The 21,433-nt window shown below is 40.5% G+C and overlaps 1 protein-coding gene across 2 annotated transcripts in view; it reads left to right on the top strand.

Annotated features, from left to right (window-relative positions):
- TCEANC2 (transcription elongation factor A N-terminal and central domain containing 2) overlaps window positions 1-20,134 on the top strand; it is a 36,776-nt gene extending 16,642 nt beyond the window's left edge. For both annotated transcript variants that reach the window (XM_061186552.1, XM_061186553.1), the window contains exons 4-5: window positions 11,371-11,564; window positions 19,158-20,134. In XM_061186552.1, the coding sequence (XP_061042535.1) occupies window positions 11,371-11,564; window positions 19,158-19,346 (383 nt within the window). In that variant the 3' untranslated portion in view covers window positions 19,347-20,134. The remainder of the gene's footprint in view (window positions 1-11,370; window positions 11,565-19,157) is intronic.
- Window positions 20,135-21,433: the final 1,299 nt, after the last annotated feature.

The raw sequence follows: 21,433 nt of genomic DNA, 5'->3' as shown, positions 1-21,433 counted from the left end.
AGGAAATGTCCAACAGAATGTTGGATGTACAAGGCTAAAGCTAAGGAGGGACAGTAAATATATACTTGAGAGTCATCATCAGCATATAGTTAGAAACTGAGGCAGTTGCCCAGGGAGAGTATGTAGGAAAAGCAAAGAGCCAAGTCCCAAATCCTGAAGCACATCAATATATGAGGCTCACAGGAAATGGAGAGGGTGTGAGCAGGGAAATGGGAGAGAACGCTGTCATGGAATGGGAAGGAGGGCTTCCGAGAGGAGATTCGTCAGCAGTGTCCATCGTTGTCAAAGGGCCAAAGAAGCTAATTCTAAAAATTGCACGTTGGATTTTACAAAGTAAGGTCATTAATGATTTTGGTAAGGACAGTTTCAAAGGCAAGGTTAAGGGCAGAAGCTTGAGGAGTGAGGAAGGAGGTAAGGAAATGAACTGTGAAAATAGACAACTCTTTCAAGAAGTTTGGTATTGAAAGGAAAGAGAGAGGTGGCAATATCAGAAAGGAATGTGGAATTGAAGAAAGTTCTAATTTTTAAAATAGGAGAGAACCTAACCTGTTGAGTGACAGGTTCATAGGGAGACCTTATCAGGGAGAATGGACCAGACTTTGTAAGGATTGACTGTGGAGATGAGGATGCCATGATGCCTCTCATTTTGTTGTCACCCATACCCTCTTTACTGGCTCTTTATTTCTACCTTCGGATACACTTAAATCTTCTCCTTTAATTGTCTGCCATCTTTTCCAGATACCTCGTTTCACTTCTTCCTTTTATAGCCAAATTCCTTTAAATATGATTAATAATCACAACTCCCATTTCTGCCCCTTACCCTCCTTCATTAAATTATTTCCATGCTGGCTTCTCCCACAAACACTATTCTTCTCTCTAAGGACACAAGTTATTTCATTCTATCCAAATCCAGTAGTCTTGTCTCAGTTCTCATCTTCCCAGAACCGTGAACTTGAGACCACTGATTACTCTCTTTTCTGTCAGTATGAATGACACTGAACTTGTTGCCAATTCTTTATCTATTTTTTAAATGTTTATTTCCTTCAAGCCCTTATCTGAGTTTGTAATTACTTATTTAATTATTTACTGAGTTATTTTTTGTTTACTGTATAGTAACTCTATGCCAGCAAGACCATGCAATATATTTTATTCACCAATGCATTTCAAGCATTAGTGTGGCATATAGCAGATGCTCAGGATATGTTCATCAAATTAATGAAAATGACAGGGTCAAACAAGATTTTCTCCATGGCACTTTCTAGCTTTCTGTATTCCTGTTTCTTGCCTTTCTCTGTTTCTTCCGTCTTTGTCCCCTGTCCTCTCACAGGAGGTACTTTTCCAGAAAGCTCAGACCTCAGTCTTTGGCTGCTGCTTTAGAGCACTTAGCCAGAGAGGCCGTCCACTTCTCCAGCTTAACTGAGGCCTTAATTCAGACAACTCCTGGGTATGCATCTCCTGTCCTGATCCATTTCTGAATCTTAGATTTTTAGAAATACAGTTCCAATTTACATTGCTACCATTTTCTTAAAATCTTACTAATTTACTGGGTAAAAATAGCATCTTGTTTTCATTTGCTGTATAGAATGGATTGTTTTCTATTTGTTTATTGGCACTTTGTCCTTTTTTTGTGAATTGTTTGTGTTCTTTGTCCATTTACTGTTGCGATCTTATAGTTTTTGTTTTCTGTTTCTGAACTTTATAAATGTCAATATCATAAACGTTTAAATCCATTTAGCTACCTCAGTTTATAAACAAGGAAATTCAGACTCAGAGAGATGAAGTGACTTATCCAGGGCCATATAGTGAGTTAGCACCAGAGATGTAATGAGAACCCAGGTCTCTTGGGGCAGTGTTCTTTCTTGGTTAGCAGACTGCCATTGTGCCCTGAATCCCAGCCATATGTGCCTTTATTTTACTGGACCATCTCTATGGGTCCTGCCATCTGCTCAAGCTCACCTCTTTTAAATCAGAATTTAGTGCCTTTTCTTGTGTACTTCAAATGGGAGTTTTCTCCTAGTATTTTCATTTTAGTCAGTGTTTGCTCTGACATAAACTCTTTAGGTGCAAATGTCCAGCAGGCAGTTGGAGATACAGGACTGAAGCTCAGATGAGAGATCTAGACTAAAAATATGTATTTGGAAGACATTCGCCTGGAAGCATTTGCTTAAAATCACTTAAGTGGATGAATTCTCTGAGTAAAAGAAAAGATTAAAGGGCTGAAGGATTGAGCTGGGGAGAATATCCGTGGCAGGGAAATGGGAAGAGGAAGAGGAGCCGGTGAAGAGGCAAGAGTGTAATTAGAGAGCGGAAGAGAGCCAGGGCTGTGCAGTGACACGCGGGCTGAGGAGGAGAGTGTTTTGAGAGGCAGGGGAAGTGAGTAACCTCACTGCTCTCAAGTGGTCTGGGGAGTTGAGGGCCAGCTGGGCAAAAGCCTTTGGATCTGGCACCTAATGGGGCCTCTGTGACCAAATACCTTTATTATAAAGGAAACCAGTGGGCGTGGGTATTGAGTAAATGGCTGATGAGGCAGTGGAGTTAGACCTTGCACTCAACCTGGTAGGCAAGCATGCCCCACTTCTGCAATACTGTAGGTATAAATATTCTGGGAGAAGTTTTAAGTCTATCATATTGATCTGATTTTCATTTATAATTGATTAACAACAAAAAAACCTTGTACTTACAAAGTGCTTTCACATCTACGACTTCATTTGATCCATATAACAATTCTATAAGGTAAATATTATTATTTCCTCATTTTACAAATGAGAACACTGATTTCCTCATTTTACAAGTGAGAACACTGAGGCTTAGAGAGTTTAAAGTAACTTGCCCCAGGTCGGGAAACCAAATAATAAGCGACAAAGCTAAGGTGGACTTATGCCATGTCATGCCACCTCCTGAAACCCAAAGATGCACCCTTGTCCGCGGCAAGCTCTTACTTGTCTTTTAAGACCCAGATGAAACATAATCTTCTTGGTGAAGCTAAAAATGTTTGTTGAATGAATAAATGAGTTAGTGAGTGAGTGAATGAATGGGTATGTGATTTGACTTGCCCAAGTTCATGGGATAAGTTAGTGGCAAGGAACTTTCAAATGGCCTTCTGTTCTTAGGTTGTCCCATAGATTCAGCAATCCTGAACTGCTGATAAGCTCCTGTATTCATTATTTATGAATAGTGCCATAACAAATTGCCAGAAAATTAGTGGTTTAAAAAACACAGATTTATTATCTTACATTTCTATAGGTTAGAAGTTCAGTACAGGCCTCAGTGAGCTAAAATCAAGGTGTTGGCAGGGCTACATTCCTTTCTGGAGACTCTAGGGGAGAATCTGTTTCCTTGCCTTTTCCAGTTTCTAGAAGCCACCTGCATTCTGTGGCTTGTGATTCTCTTCCTCCATCTCCAGAGCTGGCAGTGGTGGGTCGAATTCTTTTCACACCTCATCTCTCTGACCCGCTCTTCTGTCTCTTCTGCCTTTAAGGACTCATGGGATTAGATTGGGCCCCCTTAGGTAATCCAGGCTCATCTCTCCATCTCGGGGTCCTTAACCTGAATCACATCTGCAAAGTCCCTTTTTCCATGGAAGGTAACACATTCACAGGTTCTGAGGATTAGGGCATGGATGTCTTTACGGACTATTATTTTGCCTACCACAGCCCTCCAATTACTCTGTGCTCTTCCAGGTTCTATGCTTTTGTTCACTCTACTGCTTGTCAAGACTCAGGACGAGAATCGCCTCTTTCATGGTATTCCCTGGCCCGTTTGCCACCCAAATTGACTCCTCTGTCCTTTTGGCCCTCCCTCGGTTTCCCCCTTCAATACTATCTTAGGACCTGTAACACTTTGGTGCACTGTTTTTGTTTAGGTGTCTTCTGTGCTTAGCCCTACCTGGAGCTCCTTGAATAAAGGGCTGTGTCTTGTTCAACATTCTATCCCAAGGTCTAGCACAGGGCCTGGTACTTACTAAGTATTTGATAATGTTTGTTAAATGAGCAAAAGACCGCTTCCTGCAGGGAATTTGTCTTAACAATGTGCTGGGATGCAGAAGCCCCATACTCTTAAACCCAGGGGACTTGACCTAGATCATAAGACCAGCCAGTGGCACTGCTTGCTTTAACATAAACTTCATGGAGCAAATAATGACTTTTTGCAGATCATTAACTTCCTCGATGTAGCTACTGACCAACTTGTGACCTTGGGGAAAGGTCATGGAGCCTCATTTTTTCCATCTGAATCAGGAGGAGGTAGGACTGTATGATCACTGGAGGCAACAGTATAGGGTTAATACGTGAGCTCTGCAGCCAAACTGCCTGCATTTGAAACTTGGCCCTGCTTCTTACTTGCCATGTCCTGCACAAGTTCCTTAACCTCTTAGTTCCTCAGTTCTTTACCTGTTAAACGGGGACTCATTATAGCACCTACCTCGTAGGGTTGTTCTGAGAATTCATTGACTTAAATGTAAAGCATTCAGTGCAGTGGCTGTCATTATTGTTATCATGAAATTCCCTTTTTCATTTAAAGTTTGTCATTTTGTCTTGTTTTTTATAGAAGAGTGTTCCCTAGGCCTCCTCTCTCCTCTTTTCCTGCCCCAGACTCAGTGCCTTCCCTGCTGTTACTCTTCCTTCTGTCACCCTCTTGCTTGCAAAGCTTGCATCCCCCAGGTCTCCTCATAGCCCCTGCCCTTCTTGGAGTGGTTTCCCTGGTGTTGGGAGAGCCTCCTGACCAGTCCAGGTGGGGCTCCTGTGGGAGTATCTGTGAGGTGTACTGCCCCCTGCAGGCCAAGAGCAGTGATTCCCTTGTCCTGGCCTGAGAGTCGAAGACTTCTGCCCTTTGGCTCTTCTGATTTAGGAATAGCAAGAAGGTGAACAACATTATCTCAACAGAACTTTATTGGACACTCTCTGTGTGCCAGTCCCTAATAACAGAGAGGGACAGGGTGTTGGGGCGTTAAGTATGCAGGCTCTGGGGTCAGGCTGCTGTGCTCCGATCCTGGCTTCCATGCTTACTAGCTATGAAGCCCTGGGCAAGTTGCTTGGCTGAGCTTCTTTGTAAAAAGAGATATAATAATAGTATTTACTTCATTGTATAATTATAAAAAATTAATTGATATAATTCCTATAAAATCTGGAGTAGTAAGCAGGAAGGATTCTTAGCAATGGGTAAGAATTAGAAACTTTTCATTCAATTCTTTACAGTATAGTTCCATTATTTTGTTTGCAATTGTGTGATTTTCCCAATCAACTGCATCCATATTCAAATGTTAGTACAAAGCCAATTTGAAAGCCAAATGTAAACTTTTTTTTCTTTGTAATATAACTGTTTGATTCAGTTCAGCAAACATTTCTTGATTGATTTGTGGTAAGGCACTATGCTGGGAGCTGGGAATGTATCTTGGAGTAAGGAGTAAGGTATGGGGTTCTTCCCCCAAGATGTTTACGTCAAGTTTAGAGGGAAAAGTGGGCATTTAAACCTTCTAGGCAGAGGGAGCAGTGTGAGCTAAGTACAGAAATGTAAGAAGGCCAGACAGCCTGACCCTATCAAGGACACGCCAACTGCTTTCTATGGCTAGAACTTAGCACCTGGAGGCCAAAGGGGTAGGAGGGCTGGGACTGAGGAGAGGAAGGAAAGAGAGAGATATGGTGAGAGGTATGGCCAAAGAGGTTCCAGGTCATCGAGGGCTTGAATCTATACTTAGAAATTTATTTGAGGACAGAGGAGAGAGCCATTGAAGGGCTTCTGGTAAGGGAATAATGTGATCAAATTGTGTTTTTAAAAGGTTAATTTGACTTTAATATAGAGGATGCATTGGAGAAGGCCACTCTGGGGACAAAGATTGATTAGTAAGTCATTGCAGTAGACCTGTGGAGAGGTGATGAGGACCTGAATCAGGGCAGCAGGGAGAATAAAGAGGGACGTGAGGAAAAGGAAAAGATGCAAGAAATGTTAAGGAGCCTAGGGACTTCCCTGGCAGTCCAGTGGTTAAGGCTTCGTCTTCCAATGCAGGGGGTGCGGGTTTGATCCCTGGTGGGGGAGCTAAGATCCCACATGCCTTGGGGCCAAAAAACCAAAACATGAAACAGAAACAGTATTGTAACAAAGTCAATAAAGACTTTAAAAATGGTCCACATCAAAAAAAAAATCTTAAAAAAAAAAATGTTAAGGAGCCTAAAATAATGGGTGAATGCTAGTGCCATGTGTGACAAGAAATACAGGAGGAGGGACTGAGGGGGATAATAATGAGTTCCATTTTCCATTTTAGAAATGTTGAGCTAGAGGTGCTTGCAAAATAAGCAGGTAGAGATGTCCAGTAGGGGACTAGATATTTGGGTATTGTGCTCAGTGAGAGCCTTTAGGCCCGAGATACGTATTTGGGAGTCATCTGCTTGCAGATGGTAGTTGGACCACAGGAGTGGGTAAGATTACTCAGGGAAAACAGGTGAAGAAAGAAGAGAAGAGGCCAAGGACAATGTCCCAGCTGGGGTTCACAGGTAATTAAAGGTTGGGCAAGGCATATACAGCCAGCAGAAGAGATGGAGAAGGAAGAGGAGAATCAGTAACAGGTGGTATCTCAAAAAGCAATGGAAGGGCTTCCCTGGTGGTGCAGTGGTTGAGAATCTGCCTGCTAATGCAGGGAACACAGGTTCGAGCCCTGGTCTGGGAAGATCCCACATGCCGCGGAGCAAGTGGGCCCGTGAGCCACAATTACTGAGCCTGTGCATCTGGAGCCTGTGCCCTGCAACAAGAGAGGCCGCGATAGTGAGAGGCCCGCGCACCGTGATGAAGAGTGGCCCCCGCTTGCCACAACTAGAGAAAGCCCTCGCACAGAAACGAAGACCCAACACAGCCATAAATAAATAAATTTAAAAAAAAAAAAGAAAATTCTTAAAAAAAAAAAAAAAGCAATGGAAGAGACTATTTCAGAAGGAAAAAGGCAGCAGTGTCAGATGCCACAGAGGTATCAAGTAATGTCACGATGGAAGAGGTCCATTGGATTCGACAAGAAGGACTCTCTGTGGAACTTGTGCATCTTCATTTCTTGTATATAAAGGTGGATCAACGGTGCCTGTCTTGGGGAGAGAAAAGGATAAGGTGGGGAACACATGAAGGGAAGGATCTCTATTCCAAAGAAACCTGAATGCACTTCTAGTATAGCATATCCCGTGCTGTTAGGATTGCCTACAGGTTGAGCCAGCCCATGAGATTGTGAGCTGGACTGCAGAGATACATACAGTCCCACTGCTCAGAGGAGACCCTTGTTAATAATTTCATTATCAATTCTTTTAGACTCTTTTTCTCTGTGTATAAACAAATATATGTGTTTGTTTATATATATATACACAAATGTAATTTTAAAAATAAATATTGGCTTATACTGTGCGTGCTCTTCTGAGAACCTGAGTAAAGTAATCATCTTTCCATGTTACTACACGTAGAGCTATTGCAGTCTTTAATGGCTGCCAAGTATTCATTGTTTGAATGGACTATAATTCATTTAACAAATTGGACCCTTAATGGTGAGCTTGTAGGTTGTTTTTAACTTTTTGCTGCTGTACACAGTACTGTAATGAATATTTTTATACATAAATCTTCTTTGCACACTTTGGCAGGGTGAGTGTAGGTTAAATTCCAGGGACTGTGCCTCATTCATGTCTGTATCCTCAGCACCAGGCATTAAGTAGGTGCTCTGTAAAAGTATTAAAATGCCGTGAATTTAGGTCTTTGAGGTCCTGCAGTATCTCATTTACCTTTGTGTTTTTACCATCCACAACAGTGACCAACAGCACAAAAAATTGTTTTCTGAATGAATAATCTCAAGGATATGGAGAACTCCAGCCAGAAAAGGAAAGTGTTGAGTAGTGACTTCAGCTTTAAGTGGCATGTGTTTCAGAAGCACCTCACTAAGCATCGCTAGCTAGGAAGCACCTTGAGATATTTCTAATGAGGGCTCTGCATTCCTCCCCTTCGCCTTCCTCCCTGTGATGAGTGTTGATGTACTTCTTTCCCTGGTCAGTAGAAAGACTAGATAAAAATTCTTGGGAGGTAATTGGATAGAGAGAGAAGTTAAAGAATCTTGTCTTCCCTTCAAAGTTACCTCCAGCATGCTCTTCACAGAACCTTTAAAGCAGGGACAGTTTCTTGTTCAGCCCTGCATGACTAGTACCTAGCGTACCTAGTACAAAGAGTAGGCCTTCAGTCGACATGTGAGGAGTAAATAAATCAAGCAAGTGTTGAGCTATGCAGTTGGTGTCATCTGAGAAATTTTCTAAATGTTTTGACCATTTTCCCAAAATTGAATTCTTTCCCATTTCCTTTTGTTCATTGATGCCTCTTTTATTGTATATTAATTTTTATATACAATAGGGTTTGTTCCTGAGCTTAATTATTTATTTATTTATTTTTTTAATGGCCACGTTGGGTCTTCGTTGCTACGCACGGGCTTTCTCTAGTTGTGGCAATCACGGACTGCTCTTCGTTGCAGTGCGCAGGCCTCTCATTGCGGTGGCTTCTCTTGTTGTAGAGCACGGGCTCTAGGCGTGCAGGCTTCAGTAGTTGTGGCGTGTGGGCTCAGTAGTTGTGGTGCACGGGCTTAGTTGCTCCGCGGCATGTGGGATCTTCCCGGACCAGGGCTCCAACCCGTGTCCCCTGCATTGGCAGGTGGATTCTTAATCACTGCACCACCAGGGAAGTCCCCTGAGCTTCACTTTTTATTCCACAGATCTATCCATCTGTTTTTTTGGTGCCAGTCCATATAATTTTAGTTGCTTTATAATATGTTCCGATAGTGTATAAGGCTAGTTATACCTCATAATACATAAGAGTATTTTTTGCTATTACCCATTTGTTTTTCTAAAATAAGTCTAAAGCTATTTGGATGTATTCTAATAAAAGCAGCCTACTGAGATTTTTTTTATTGTAATTACATTAAATCTACAAATTAATTTCTATATTGACATCTCTGTACTGGTCTTTCCATCATATGATACGGTATATTTTCCCCTTTCATTCAAATTTTCTGTTATATATTTTAGTAAAAACATATGTATTTCCTCATCTGGGTTTCTCATTCCCCAACATTTACCAAACACCCACTCTCCCGACCCCCTCTCCTGCCCCTGTTTTCTGCTGGAGATACAAAGATAAACATGTCACAGCTCTTGCCCTCAAGGAGCTCTCTTTGGTGGGCAAGAGAGATAACTGATCAGATAATTACAACTAATTATAATAGTTATTGTGATGAACAGGAGCATGAGGTGCTAAGGAAGCACAGAGGAGAGGTACCAGCCAAGACTGGGGGTTATTATATTAAGGAAGACTTCCTGGAGAAGGGGACTCCTGAACTGAGTCTTAAAGGCAGAATGTAAGTTAACCAGATGAAGAGAGAAGAAGGAATATTCCAGGCAGACAAAATGCTCATTGGAGTATATGTTCAAAAGTAAAGAGGTGAGAAAAATATTGAAGTGTCTTAGGAGCTGCAAGTAGCTAGAGTATCAGATGACAGTGGGGTAATAGCTGGAAATGAAGCTAGAAGGTAGATGGGAAGGTGGCAGATTGTGAAGGTACTTGTGTGACTAGATAAGAATTTGGATATAGGATTGAAAGATTTAAGTGGTGGAGTGTAATGGTCAGATTAATGTTTTAAAAAATATCCCTGAAAAGAGAAAATAATAAAGTTAAATAAAGGCCACCCTGGCTGCAGTGTGGAAGGTGGCATTAAGGGTTCCAGACTTTGGCTGAGAGGCCAGTCAGGCTGCTGGAGTCATCTGGAGGCGACATGCCCTAAGGCAAGGTCAGTGGTGATGGGGATGGAGTTTAAGAGTGGTTCCAGAGCTATTAAGGAGATAGGCACATACACAAACAGCATATGGGCATGCAACCCCCTGTTGTTAATGAGTTGCTAAGTGGTTTATGGTTTTTACTAGTTTAAGCATGATTTTCCCCCTATTATACTCTGTTTATTGCTGACATTAAAAAGCTATTGATTTTTTTAAAAAAGTATACCTATCTTATATTCTAACACTTTTTGAACTTTAATTCTAAATGTTTACTTGATTTCTTTGGCTTTTCTATGTGTTTATTTTTATCTAAGTACTTTTGCATATGATATTTTTTGACCCTTTCCTCTTTTTCCATTTTTATTATGAAAATCTCAAACATTCACAGAAATAAAGAGAATAGTACAAACCCCCATAGGCCTTTCACCTACATTCAGTAACTATTAAGGTTTGGTCGCTTTCACTTTATCTTTCCCTTTTTTGTGTTTTTGTGCTGTTACTGAAGTATTTTAAAGCAGAAGCTCAGACCTTTTGTCATTTCAGCTCTACATACTTCAGTATGCATCTCTAAAAAATATGGATGTTTTCTTACATAGCTACAATGCCATCATCATGCTCAACAAAATCAACAATAATTCTTTGATATAATTTAATAACCAGTGTATATTCATATTTCTTGTTTATCTCAAAATATATTTTAATTAGTTTATTCCAATCAGGATTTGGATCACACATCACATTTGATAGTTTGGACTCAAAAGACTCTTTTAATATTTAGCAATCCATAACCTTACTCCCTTTTTTTTAAAGTGCCATTGATGATTGAATGTTGTCCTGTAGAATGTCCCACATTCTGGATTTGTCTCTTAGGCTATAATTTAACTTATTCCTCTGTCTCTCATATTTTCTATAAGCTGGAGGTTAGCTTTGAATGACTAGTTAGTAGGGTTATGGTTCATCTTTTCCTTGGGAGAAGGGTGCAAGACTACTTCATAGGTAGGGCTGTGAAGTGCTACCTCTGTCTGATAGTGCCACTCTTAGGGATGCTAAGATTGATCAGTGGAGATGATGACACCTCATCTTTCCATTGTACATTTCCCCATCAACTTTTCATTGACTGATTTCATCCACTGTTGATTGTCACCTGAATGGATTATTTCATCATGGGCCACAAAATTTTTTAAAATTCTGTCAATTTTATCACATTTATTAGCTGAATAAAGAACATTCTGTCAATAACTAGGACTGTTTAGTTGTCCTGAAATATAATATGTATGGAAAGACAAGATAAATGCTTAATTCATTTTCTTTTATTGAAATTTTTGGATTAAGGAGTTGGTACCTTAGGTGTTCCATTTTAAGTATCTATTGATCGTGCTTCTGTTTTATGACTTACTTCATTGGCTAGCCCAGTGATTCTCCCCCAGTGATTATCTTGTTATCTCAGCCTTTGAGAAACAAGTCTTCATTTGCACAAGAGCCTTTACATCCTTAGGTGTGTGAATGACTTGCTAAGTGCCACACATTAGTCCTTCCAGTTCTGTACTTTTCAGAAGAATACAGAACAACCTTTTCTTTGGTTTCTGTTCTCTTGTTCCAGGTCACACTGTGAACAAGATGCGTCAACACTCAGATTCAGAAGTGGCTTGTCTTGCCAGAGAAGTTTACACTGAGTGGAGAACTTTCATTGAAAAACACATGGATAGACCTTCTATAGAAGTCCGAAGTGATTCCAAAACCGAGACATTTAGGAAAAACGCCCAGAAATTACTCTCGGAAGCCTTGGAATTGGAGGTAATGTCCTGGTTGGAATGTGATGACTAGGTACTCTGGGTTAAATGACCTTCATATTTTCATAATGAACTTTCATAGTCTTAAGTGCTATGGCTTTATTCTATCATTTTTTTAAAAGATTCTGGATTTGTAAACATTCTGGGGGACAGTATTGTATAAAGAGTGCAGGCTTTGGAACTAGCAAGACATGGATTAAAACCCTGGCTCTAGTATGTGCTGGTTGTGACACCTTAGGCAAATCTCTTAACATTTCAGAGACTTGATTTTTTATCCGTGAAATGAAAATTATAATTCCTAACCTAAGATTATTGGAAAGATTAAATGAACCATATATACAAAAGAATAGGATAGTGCCTGGTGGTTAGAAGTCACTTAATGAATGTTGGTTCCTTCCCATTTAAAATTGTTACCCTAACAAATACCATATGATATCACTTATATATGGAATCAAAATATGGCACAAATGAACTTATTTACAAAACAGAAACAGACCCACAGACACAGAAAACAAACTTATGGTTACCAAAGGGGAAAGGGGTTAGGGGAGGGATAATTAGAAGTTTGGGATTAGCAGATAAAAACTACTATATACAAAATAAATAAACAGCAAGGTCCCACCGATAGCACAGGGAACTGTATTCAATATCCTGTAATAAACCATAATGGAAAAGAATATGAAAAAGAATATATATATATATATATATATATATATATATATATATATATATATATATATATATATATAAAATTGAATCAGTTTTCTGTACACCAGAAACTAACACAGCATTGTAAATCAACTCTACTTTAATAAAAATAAATAAATAAAATTCTTTCCCTTTCCACTGAAGCAAAAATTCTGAGATGGATTCTGTTACGGAATATCAATGGCAAAATAAATAGCTGTCTTTTGAAAAGACTGTACTCCATTTTTGGTCAGCACTCATACCTTTAGTTCTAATGCATATAGTCAATTGCACAATCCCTATCATCTTCATGACCAACAGTTAGATGGTGTTAGATGGTTTGAGGTACACATGCTGGAAGAAGAATTTTTGCTCATTAGCAATAATATTAATCATCATCATCAAATAAATCTTACAGGTCAATTAATATTCTGGAAAAACCAGACATATCCATATTTTTTCCTCTTAGGGTATCCCTAATAATGTATCCTTAAAGAATAACTTAATATTATTAACAAAAGAAGCAATTCAGAAGTCTGATTTAAATACTAGATCTGTCACTGCATTCTCTGAAAAAATATTTTAACCTTTCTATCTCTATTATGTATCCACAAAAGAAAGGCAAATGGGCTTGTGGTATATTATTTACTTTTTAAAAATAAAGTTTTGGGTTTTTTAATACAAACTTATGATAGAAAATGAAAAAATATGGAAAGGAAAAATAAGATCACCATTGAACCTACCATCGAGACATAGTCTTGTTAACATTTTGGTGCATTTCCTGTTTGGTAAATTATTGTAGCTCGCTCTTTTTTTTTTTTTTTTTTTTAATAAATTTATTTATTTATTTATATTTTTGGCTGCGCGCAGGCTCTCTCTCATTGCAGTGAGCGGGGGCTACTCTTCGTTTCGGTGTGCGGGCTTCTCTTGTTGCGGAGCATGGGCTCTAGGCACGCGGGCTTTAGTAGTTGTGGCACGTGGGCTCAGTAGTTGTGGCTCGCGGGCTCTAGAGCGCAGGCTCAGTAGTTGTGGTGCACGGGCTTAGTTGCTCCGTGGCATGTGGGATCTTCCCGGACCAGGGCTCGAACCCGTGTCCCCTGCATTGGCAGGTGGATTCTTAACCACTGCGCCACCGGGGAAGTCCCTGTAGCTCTTTCAGTGAATACTGGGCAAGTTATGATTATCCCAGACTTATTAAGAGCCAATTATGTACCAACTGTTCCATAAGATATTTTTATTGATTATTTAAATGACATTGCAGAAAATTGACAATTATTCACATTTACGTTGTATTTTTAATCTTGATCAATATCAGTTAGTGTCATTTTGTATATACTTTTCTATATATTTCTATTCTTATATTTATAATTTTTAATGTCTATTTGATGGTTCAGTGAATTAATATACTGTAAGTTTGCTTAACGTTTCCTAAGGAAGTATTAATATGAATATTAAGCCCTTGGAAGAGAGAAAAAAAATATAAAGGTTGTAAGTCTAATTTTCTGGAGTATCGATTAGCCAACAAGACTCGCTATTTGATGTTTTAAAAGAAGTTTATTTTTTAAATAAACCAAAATTATTGCAGAAACATAGAGTGTGGGTATATAATATGTAGTTAATGTGGTGGTAAATACCAGTTCCCTGTGGTATCTTTTTAAGTAAATGATAATAACGAAGCTATGCTTGTAAGGATTAATGAGCAGTTTGCCTGCTATATTAAACTCAATAATAATTATCCTTTTAGTTTATCCATTAATTATCCTTTAACTGGCACATCAAGTGGTAAGCACTCAGGTGTTACAAAGCAAAGTTAAAAAAGTGATACATTCGTTAGTGCTTTCCAGTGTAATTGGAAAAAATATCAGATTAAGCATAGTTTAATGGTTTTGTTCCCAAAGAGTAAACTTTAAAAATTAAAAGTGTGCATCTTAGCCATCTTCCTTGGCCGAAGAAAATCAATCTGTTTTCCCTGCATAAACAACATTTTATAGTATTTTTTTATCAGTTTGGTATGTCAGAAAATATAAATACAGACACTTTTTACATAAAGTTAACTCTTAGCACCCATCATCATCTGAAACATTTTCATATTAGGGCAGATCAGTGAACCATCTAATCCAGTATCTGGTCTTTGACAGTAACCAATGTTGAGTGCATTCAAATCAGACATCAGATCTCCATAAATGTACTTTATCAGGCAGTAGTAAACCATTGGGTAAGTTATTGGCCCAATAACTAAAAAGCTTTTGCAATTTGATCTTAGCATGTGTTTTTTCAAATCCACTCATTACATTTTTTTATAGAAAATAATGTTTCTATGTTATTTGTTTGGTCTTATCCTTTAGTAGTGAAAGCCACAGATAAAGAATATACACACACAGCCCAAAAGTGCATCTCTTTAGTACTCTACAGATCTTGCTTTCCAGATTCATGGATTGTTTCCTTGTTCTTGGAATAAAGGAATAGATGAATAAAAACTCCATTGTTGAGACCCACACTCCATTCCCCTTTACTTTCTCCCTTCCAGATCTTCTTTGTTCTTCCCTGTCTTTTAGATCTTTCCTCATATGAACGTCCCCTGTGGTGTCATTCTCTTACTTCCCCTTCCTCATTATCCACTCTCCTTCCTACCTCACGGCCTGTGATCATTTTCCTATTATGTCATTTTAAAAAAATGAATCTGATTCTCAAAGTGAGCCTGTTATCGTTAAGAGTTATGAAACACTGGCTGGTTGGCCCAGTTGGTTGTCAGATGGTGCTAATGAGATCCAGGTCAGGGGTACATCCCCATATGGGACTGTTAGTTTTTTCTTTGTTTAATGGCCTCAGACTGTACCTCTGGCTTTGACCAGCTCTTTAATAAATGTATTCAAGTGGTCAAAAAGGAGTGTGGGTATATATGTACAAATCCAATCATGCTATTGGAAAACTCATACAAAGTTTGCTTCTGGTGGATATTCAATTCACCAAATGTTTAGTTCTGCTACTACTAGTGCCAGAGGAGAATGCAAACATGAATGAGTTGCAGTCCTTATCCTAAGAAAGCTTACTGTCTCCTGACTAAGAGCCTGTAAATGACTGACTAAATACGAGGCAGGATGAAATATGTCTGAAATAGTGTTACTAGCAAGTGGTATAAACACACAAAGGACAGAACAATGAAATCTGATGGGGAAATCTGGGAAGGTTTCATGAAAAAGACAGCACTTGAACTGGCCTTTGTAAGAGTTGTTGGATTTTGCTAACTAGAAAATACATATAAAATAGAAACATTTCATATTTCATATGCTATGTATAGGATGTTACTGAAAGAGCAGAAAAGGAGGGAGGTATACATGGGGAAAGAGGAAATTCATTTCACAAATATTTACTGAGCACTTAATATGTGCCAGTACCTATGCTACTAGGCATGGGGAATTTAGAAGTGGATCCAAAATGGTACCAGCCCTGGAGGGGCTCACAGTCTTCTGAGGGAAGTAGGCAAATGAATAGTTACAATACAGTGTGGGAAGTTCTGCACTTAAGGTAAACACATGAAGAAGAGCTTCTTCCCTTGTTTTTAAAGAGCTTACAGATGTGGCAGACATCACTAATTGATTATGGCACCATTTCTTCTGAGTTCAGAATCCTTGACAAAAGACAGCTCTGGGTGGATGTGTTTTATATCTTCACCCAGCTATTGCCAGTTTGTCCAGGATTGGACAACTGAATACCACATACTCAACTCACAGGTACAAATAGATAAGGAAGGCAAATCAGATTCTCTGTCTCTGGGAAATTGAACTAGGAAATACCAAGAAGCAACAGTGGGAGTTTTGAAACAGAAGGGATATTGGAGGAGTTATGAGGAAGCAGAAGCTATGGGTAGAGACGTGTAGAATAGGGGGAGAGAATAAGGCAGTTAGAATTGATAGTCAGTAAAAAAAAAGCAAATGTAGAGGAACAAAAACATGTGAAAAAGAGACCAGGCAAATCATGAGAGACACAGAGAAAGGATATGGTCCGTAAATAAATCCCCAGGTTTCTTACAGCATTCTTGTTCCCATTCATACACATGTATCTCACAGTAAAACCCCTTTTTCTCAAGGTCTCAGTAAGACTCTGGTCCTTTCACCCAAAAGGGCTTACCTAAATTACCAGATTAGGACCCATTGGGAAGGACTCTCAACTTGGGTAGGTTTGGATTATCCAAAGGCAGTTATAAGGTAGGCATTCTTCACTTTGTTCAATGAACATGTTATACACAAGGATGCATGATGAATCATTTTCCCTTATGGTTTACATTTTAATATTACAAATGTTTTTCTTCATTTCTTCATTCCGATTGGCCTTCATTTAACAAGAAGCATGCATGAGAATTGTTAGCTACTTGCTTCTTATTCCCATCACATTGCTGGTATAGCACCTATCCTGCTGCCCCTTGGTTTTCTGTGTACATGCCTCTCCTTTCTAGGCTGTGACTTCTTAGAGGGTGGGGGGTCAGGTGTTTTCTGCTTGGGTGTCTCTAATACCTAGATCAGACCATACTCAGAGTAGCGACTCAATAACTATTTGCTGAATGAAGTATGAATAAGTATCCAGTTCTGTGAATTTCAAGGCACTCTCAAGGTTCTTTTTTATATATACTACAGTTTGATGGAATGGCCATGACTTATTTTTGCAAATGCATACATACCCTTCTTCCCCTAACAACCACTCCCCTCAAAAAAAGAAAATTTTTTTAAAAAAAAGCCTTTTTTCTTGCCTGTCATATTAAGTGAATCTCTAAACAGTCAGTGACTAACCATCCTCACACTGGGACAAGGAACCCTCATTGGGGTGAGGAGCCTCTTTTGCAAATGTTGCTGGACAAATGCTGGGCAGACGGCCAGCCACCCTTATAGCCTTGTAAAGTAGTCTGGTACCCGGGCTGCCTCAGGCTGGGGGCTAGTTCAGTGCCCACCCAGGAGGCCATGAAAAGCTCGAGGAGTCTGGGTTCTGGAGAGCCATGGCACCACGTCCACTCACTCCAGCACCAGCCTTGGAGATAATCAGTCAGTCATCAGGACCCCAAACTTACCCTGAACACCTGTTGTCTGTTACACCTAGGCAGATGTCTGGACCTGGATATTCATTCTCTCTCTCTCTCTCAGTCCTGTTCTGTTCCCTGCGTGGTCCTCATTTCTTCCAGGTTTCTTTATTATATTCATTTTGGTCTGCTGGCCTCTCTCTTTTGTTAGGACACTTATCAAATGTCCGGTGATCCTTTTTTTATTTTGGTGCATTTTTTCCTTAAACTTTTCCTTTTTAAAATATAAGTATAGTACATATATGGAAAAGCACACAAAAGATATATGTACAGCTCACTGAATTCATCACCAAGCAAGTGCCCACCTCACCTGGCCTGATCCTACTCATTCTCCAGGTCTCACGTCAAATGCCATTCCCTCCTGAGGCCAGGAGCTGCCCTCCTGGGTCGGGTCCCTTTGCTGTAGCTCTGTGCCCCAGAACTCACTCCTGTCCTCTTTCCCAGCCCTCGGTACACTTGCAATCCCTGCTTCTATCTGTCTCCAGCCAACCCGTGCTCTCTGTGGAGTCAAGAGCTGTGTTGACCTTGTTCACTGCTCTTTCCTCAGCCCAGGCACATAGTGCTGAGTAAGTATTTGAATGTGTGGTAGGGTAGGGAGGGAAAGAGTGAAGGGAAAAAAGCAAGTGAGAGAGAAATTTGTTTCCTGTTTTCAAGGAACTCACTCTCAGGGAAGACAAACTCAAAAAAATAGATCATTATAATATGTTATGAAAATGACTAAGGGAAGCTCGGGACACTGTGGCAGCCCCAAGGGGAACTTTCAGTCCTTTAAACTAGGATTTGCTTTTTTTGCTTTTTGTTTTTTAGCTAAGCTTTGACATACAAATAGGAATGAGTTTCCTAAGGAAATTGCGCCTTACTGAGGAAACGTGTACCTGCGCAGAGGCGTAGAGGTGTGTAAAAGCAGCAGAGGTTGTTCAGGCTGGGCCGGGGTCAGGACCCAGGGAGGCGAATAGTGAGCGATGCGCCTGGAAAGGAACGAAGTGAGGGGGTCCCTGACCAGCAACCCGGTCTGGCCTGGATCCAGATCATGTGGGCAAAAGTCTCAGACCTGTCCTGCTTGCATTAGGCCTGTGACTTCAGGAGGGCTTGGGCCTGAGCCAGACCACCCCAGAATTGCCACAGGTCCTATCCTCTAGGCCCCTTTCTGCTTAGCTGACCCTGCAGAGGTCTCTCCAGACTCAGCTGGTCTCTCAGAAGGTTAAGGGGGCAGTGAGTATGGTGAAAGGGAAGAAACATGGGTGTTGGAGTCGGGGGCTCCGAGTCAGAGTCCCAACTCTGCCTCTTAATAGTTGTAAGATCTGGAGCATTCCTTTACCTTTGAACCTGTTTCCTCATCTATAAAATGAGGTAATAGGAGTTGTGAGCAGTAAATGTGAAAAGTGATTTATAAACTGCTTTACACACATATTAGGATCCAGACCCAGTGTTTTTAAAATGCTGTAAGGGGTTAAAAGGCACTTAAAAAACAAACAAACAAACAAAAAAGTATAAACTGTTATACTGATTTATTATCCTTGGTCTTCGTTTCCTGGTTGGTAAAGTACAGGGCCCAGGGCCCAGAACCCATTGCTTGGTTCAAGCCAGTTTTCTGTTATAATGGCAAATATTACCACCCGGCAGGGGTTGTGAATGAGGTCCCTGTCACAAAGCACATGGCCTTGTTCCTTAATTGCCAGGGTGGAATTAATTTGCTCTTCCTGTTTCTTTTGTGACAGGAAGTAGATGTCCTTGAATTTCAGTTGATTAATGGAGGCCTCTGAGCAAAGTGCTCCAGCCTCTCTTGCTTTTAATCCTTATGCAATGCAAGGCCCTAATTTGATAATTTTGCTGTTTTTTTAGATGGATCACCTACTGGTTGAAAATATTGAACGGGAAACATTTCATCTGTGCTCCCGCCTCATTAATGGGCCATACCGGCGGACAGTGAGAGCCCTGGTCTTCACATTAAAGCATCGAGCTGAAATCCGGGCTCAGGTGAAGAACGGCACGCTGCCAGTCGGCACGTTTGTACAGACCCACAAAAAGTGACCTGAGGATGGTTCCAACCCTGGGCTGGGCAGAAAGGAAAATGGGCCTTTCTCTGCCATTCAAAGACTCTTTTGAGTTTGGGCGATGGCTGATGCTGGCGGTGCTGAATTTTCCCATGGTGCCATTCCTTCAGACAGAGGATACAGAGAGCCCTGGGAGACAGACCTGCAGGAAATGCTTCATTAGCTGGAGTGCGCTGGTGCTGCCTAACAGGATGTGCGCTCGCTGTCGCTAGGAAGCGCAGTACGGTTGCCATCACCCAACACAGTGAAAGGGTGACGGATTCCACTGTGAATATGCCAGGGACACCTCTAAACTTCCCCCGTGTCAGGCAGATGAAGTTACTACTTTATTTTGCCACCCTGCAGGTAACTGAAACTCAATTACCACAGCTGCTCACTCGGTTCCATCCCCCTGAGTTTAGATAGCTCCAGCGCCTCTCAGAACTCCCCTGTCTGTTCTCTTTGCTCTACCCCAGGGGTGAGCCTGCCGGAGCCCACCAACTACCCCTTCTTTCCAGAACTCACTTATCTGAACGTTTCAGCTCTCCCTGGAAGACCTTCTGCGTTGGTCTCCAGAGCCCCCATGCTGAGGCTTCTAATGAGGAACTGGCCTGAAGCATCCCCACACCTTGGGGTTTATTTGAATATGTTGGCTCTCTCGGTTTAGGGCTCTGTAGAAGATACATAATGAAATTGCTCTTGAAATGAATTACTGTAGGAGAAAAATTATATACATATGTATTTTCAGATGAAATACCCGTATATAGACTTGCTTGAACAATTATGTAAGTGATACTTGCTTTTTTAAAAAAGTAATAATAAACTGGGGCTTTTTTGTCCCTAAAACCAAAGGTATGGCTTGTTCACTGAAAAGTGTTTTGGGTTGAGAAAGAGTATAGTTGGTGAAAATAAAGAATGATTGGACAGGAATTTGAGGGAGATAGCAAGACCCAAAGAAGGTTTTTTAGGTTAGGGGAGACTGGAGCATGTTTGTAATCTGAAAAGAAGGAGCCAGTAGAAAGGGAGAGATTTAGGGAATTCCCTGGCAGTCCAGTGGTTAGGAGTCTGTGCTTCCACTGCTGGGGGCCCAGGTTCGATCCCTGGTCGGGGAACTAAGATCCTGCAAGCCTCGCAGCGCGGCCAAAAAAAAAAAGGGAGAGATTTAAAACCCAGAAAAAGAAGAGATGGATTAAAAAGGAAGGACACCCTCTCTCTCACACTCACACACACACTCAGCTTTTTTCTGACACTCTTTTGACAGTAAGTTGCATACATCACAGATCTTTACCCTAAATGACCAATAAACAAGAAATGATGCTTAGGGACTTCTCTGGTGGCGCAGTGGATAAGACTCCGCTCTCCCAATGCAGGGGGCCTGGGTTTAATCCCTGGTCAGGGAACTAGGTCCCACATGCATGCCGCAACTAAGAGTTCACATGCCACAACTAAGGAGCCAGTGAGCCGCAACTAAGGAGCCCGCCTGCTGCAACTAAGACCCGGTGCAACCAAATAAATAAATAAATAAATATTTAAAAAAAGAAAAAGAAATGATGCTTAACCTCAAAAATATTCAAGAAAATGCAAAATAAAACAATAATACAATGCCATTTTTCACCGATAAAACTGGAAAACATTTTAAATTAGGACACAGGGAGGGGGAAGGGTAAGCTGGGATGAAGTGAGAGAGTAGCACTGACATAGTATATATGTCATAGTATATACACTACCAAATGTAAAATAGATAGCTAGTGGGAAACAGCTGCATAGCACATGGAGATCCACTCGGTGCTTTGTGGCCACCTAGAGGGGTGGGATAGGGAGGGTGGGAGGGAGACGCAAGAGGGAGGGGATATGGGGATATATATATACATATAGCTGATTCACTTTATTATACAGCAAAGACTAACACAACATTGTAAAGAATTATACTCCAATAAAGATGTTTAAAAAAAATGCCAACTTCTGGTGAAGATGTGGGGAAATGGTCACTTTTATACACTGATGGTGGGAATATGAATTACCACATCCTTCTTGGAAAATAATCTGCCGATATTTACAAATATTTAAACATATATGTACATTGAC

Source organism: Eubalaena glacialis, chromosome 3, assembly GCF_028564815.1.
Source record: "Eubalaena glacialis isolate mEubGla1 chromosome 3, mEubGla1.1.hap2.+ XY, whole genome shotgun sequence".
Taxonomy (NCBI): Eukaryota; Metazoa; Chordata; class Mammalia; order Artiodactyla; family Balaenidae; genus Eubalaena; species Eubalaena glacialis.
This window is presented reverse-complemented; position numbering and strand designations above follow the sequence as displayed.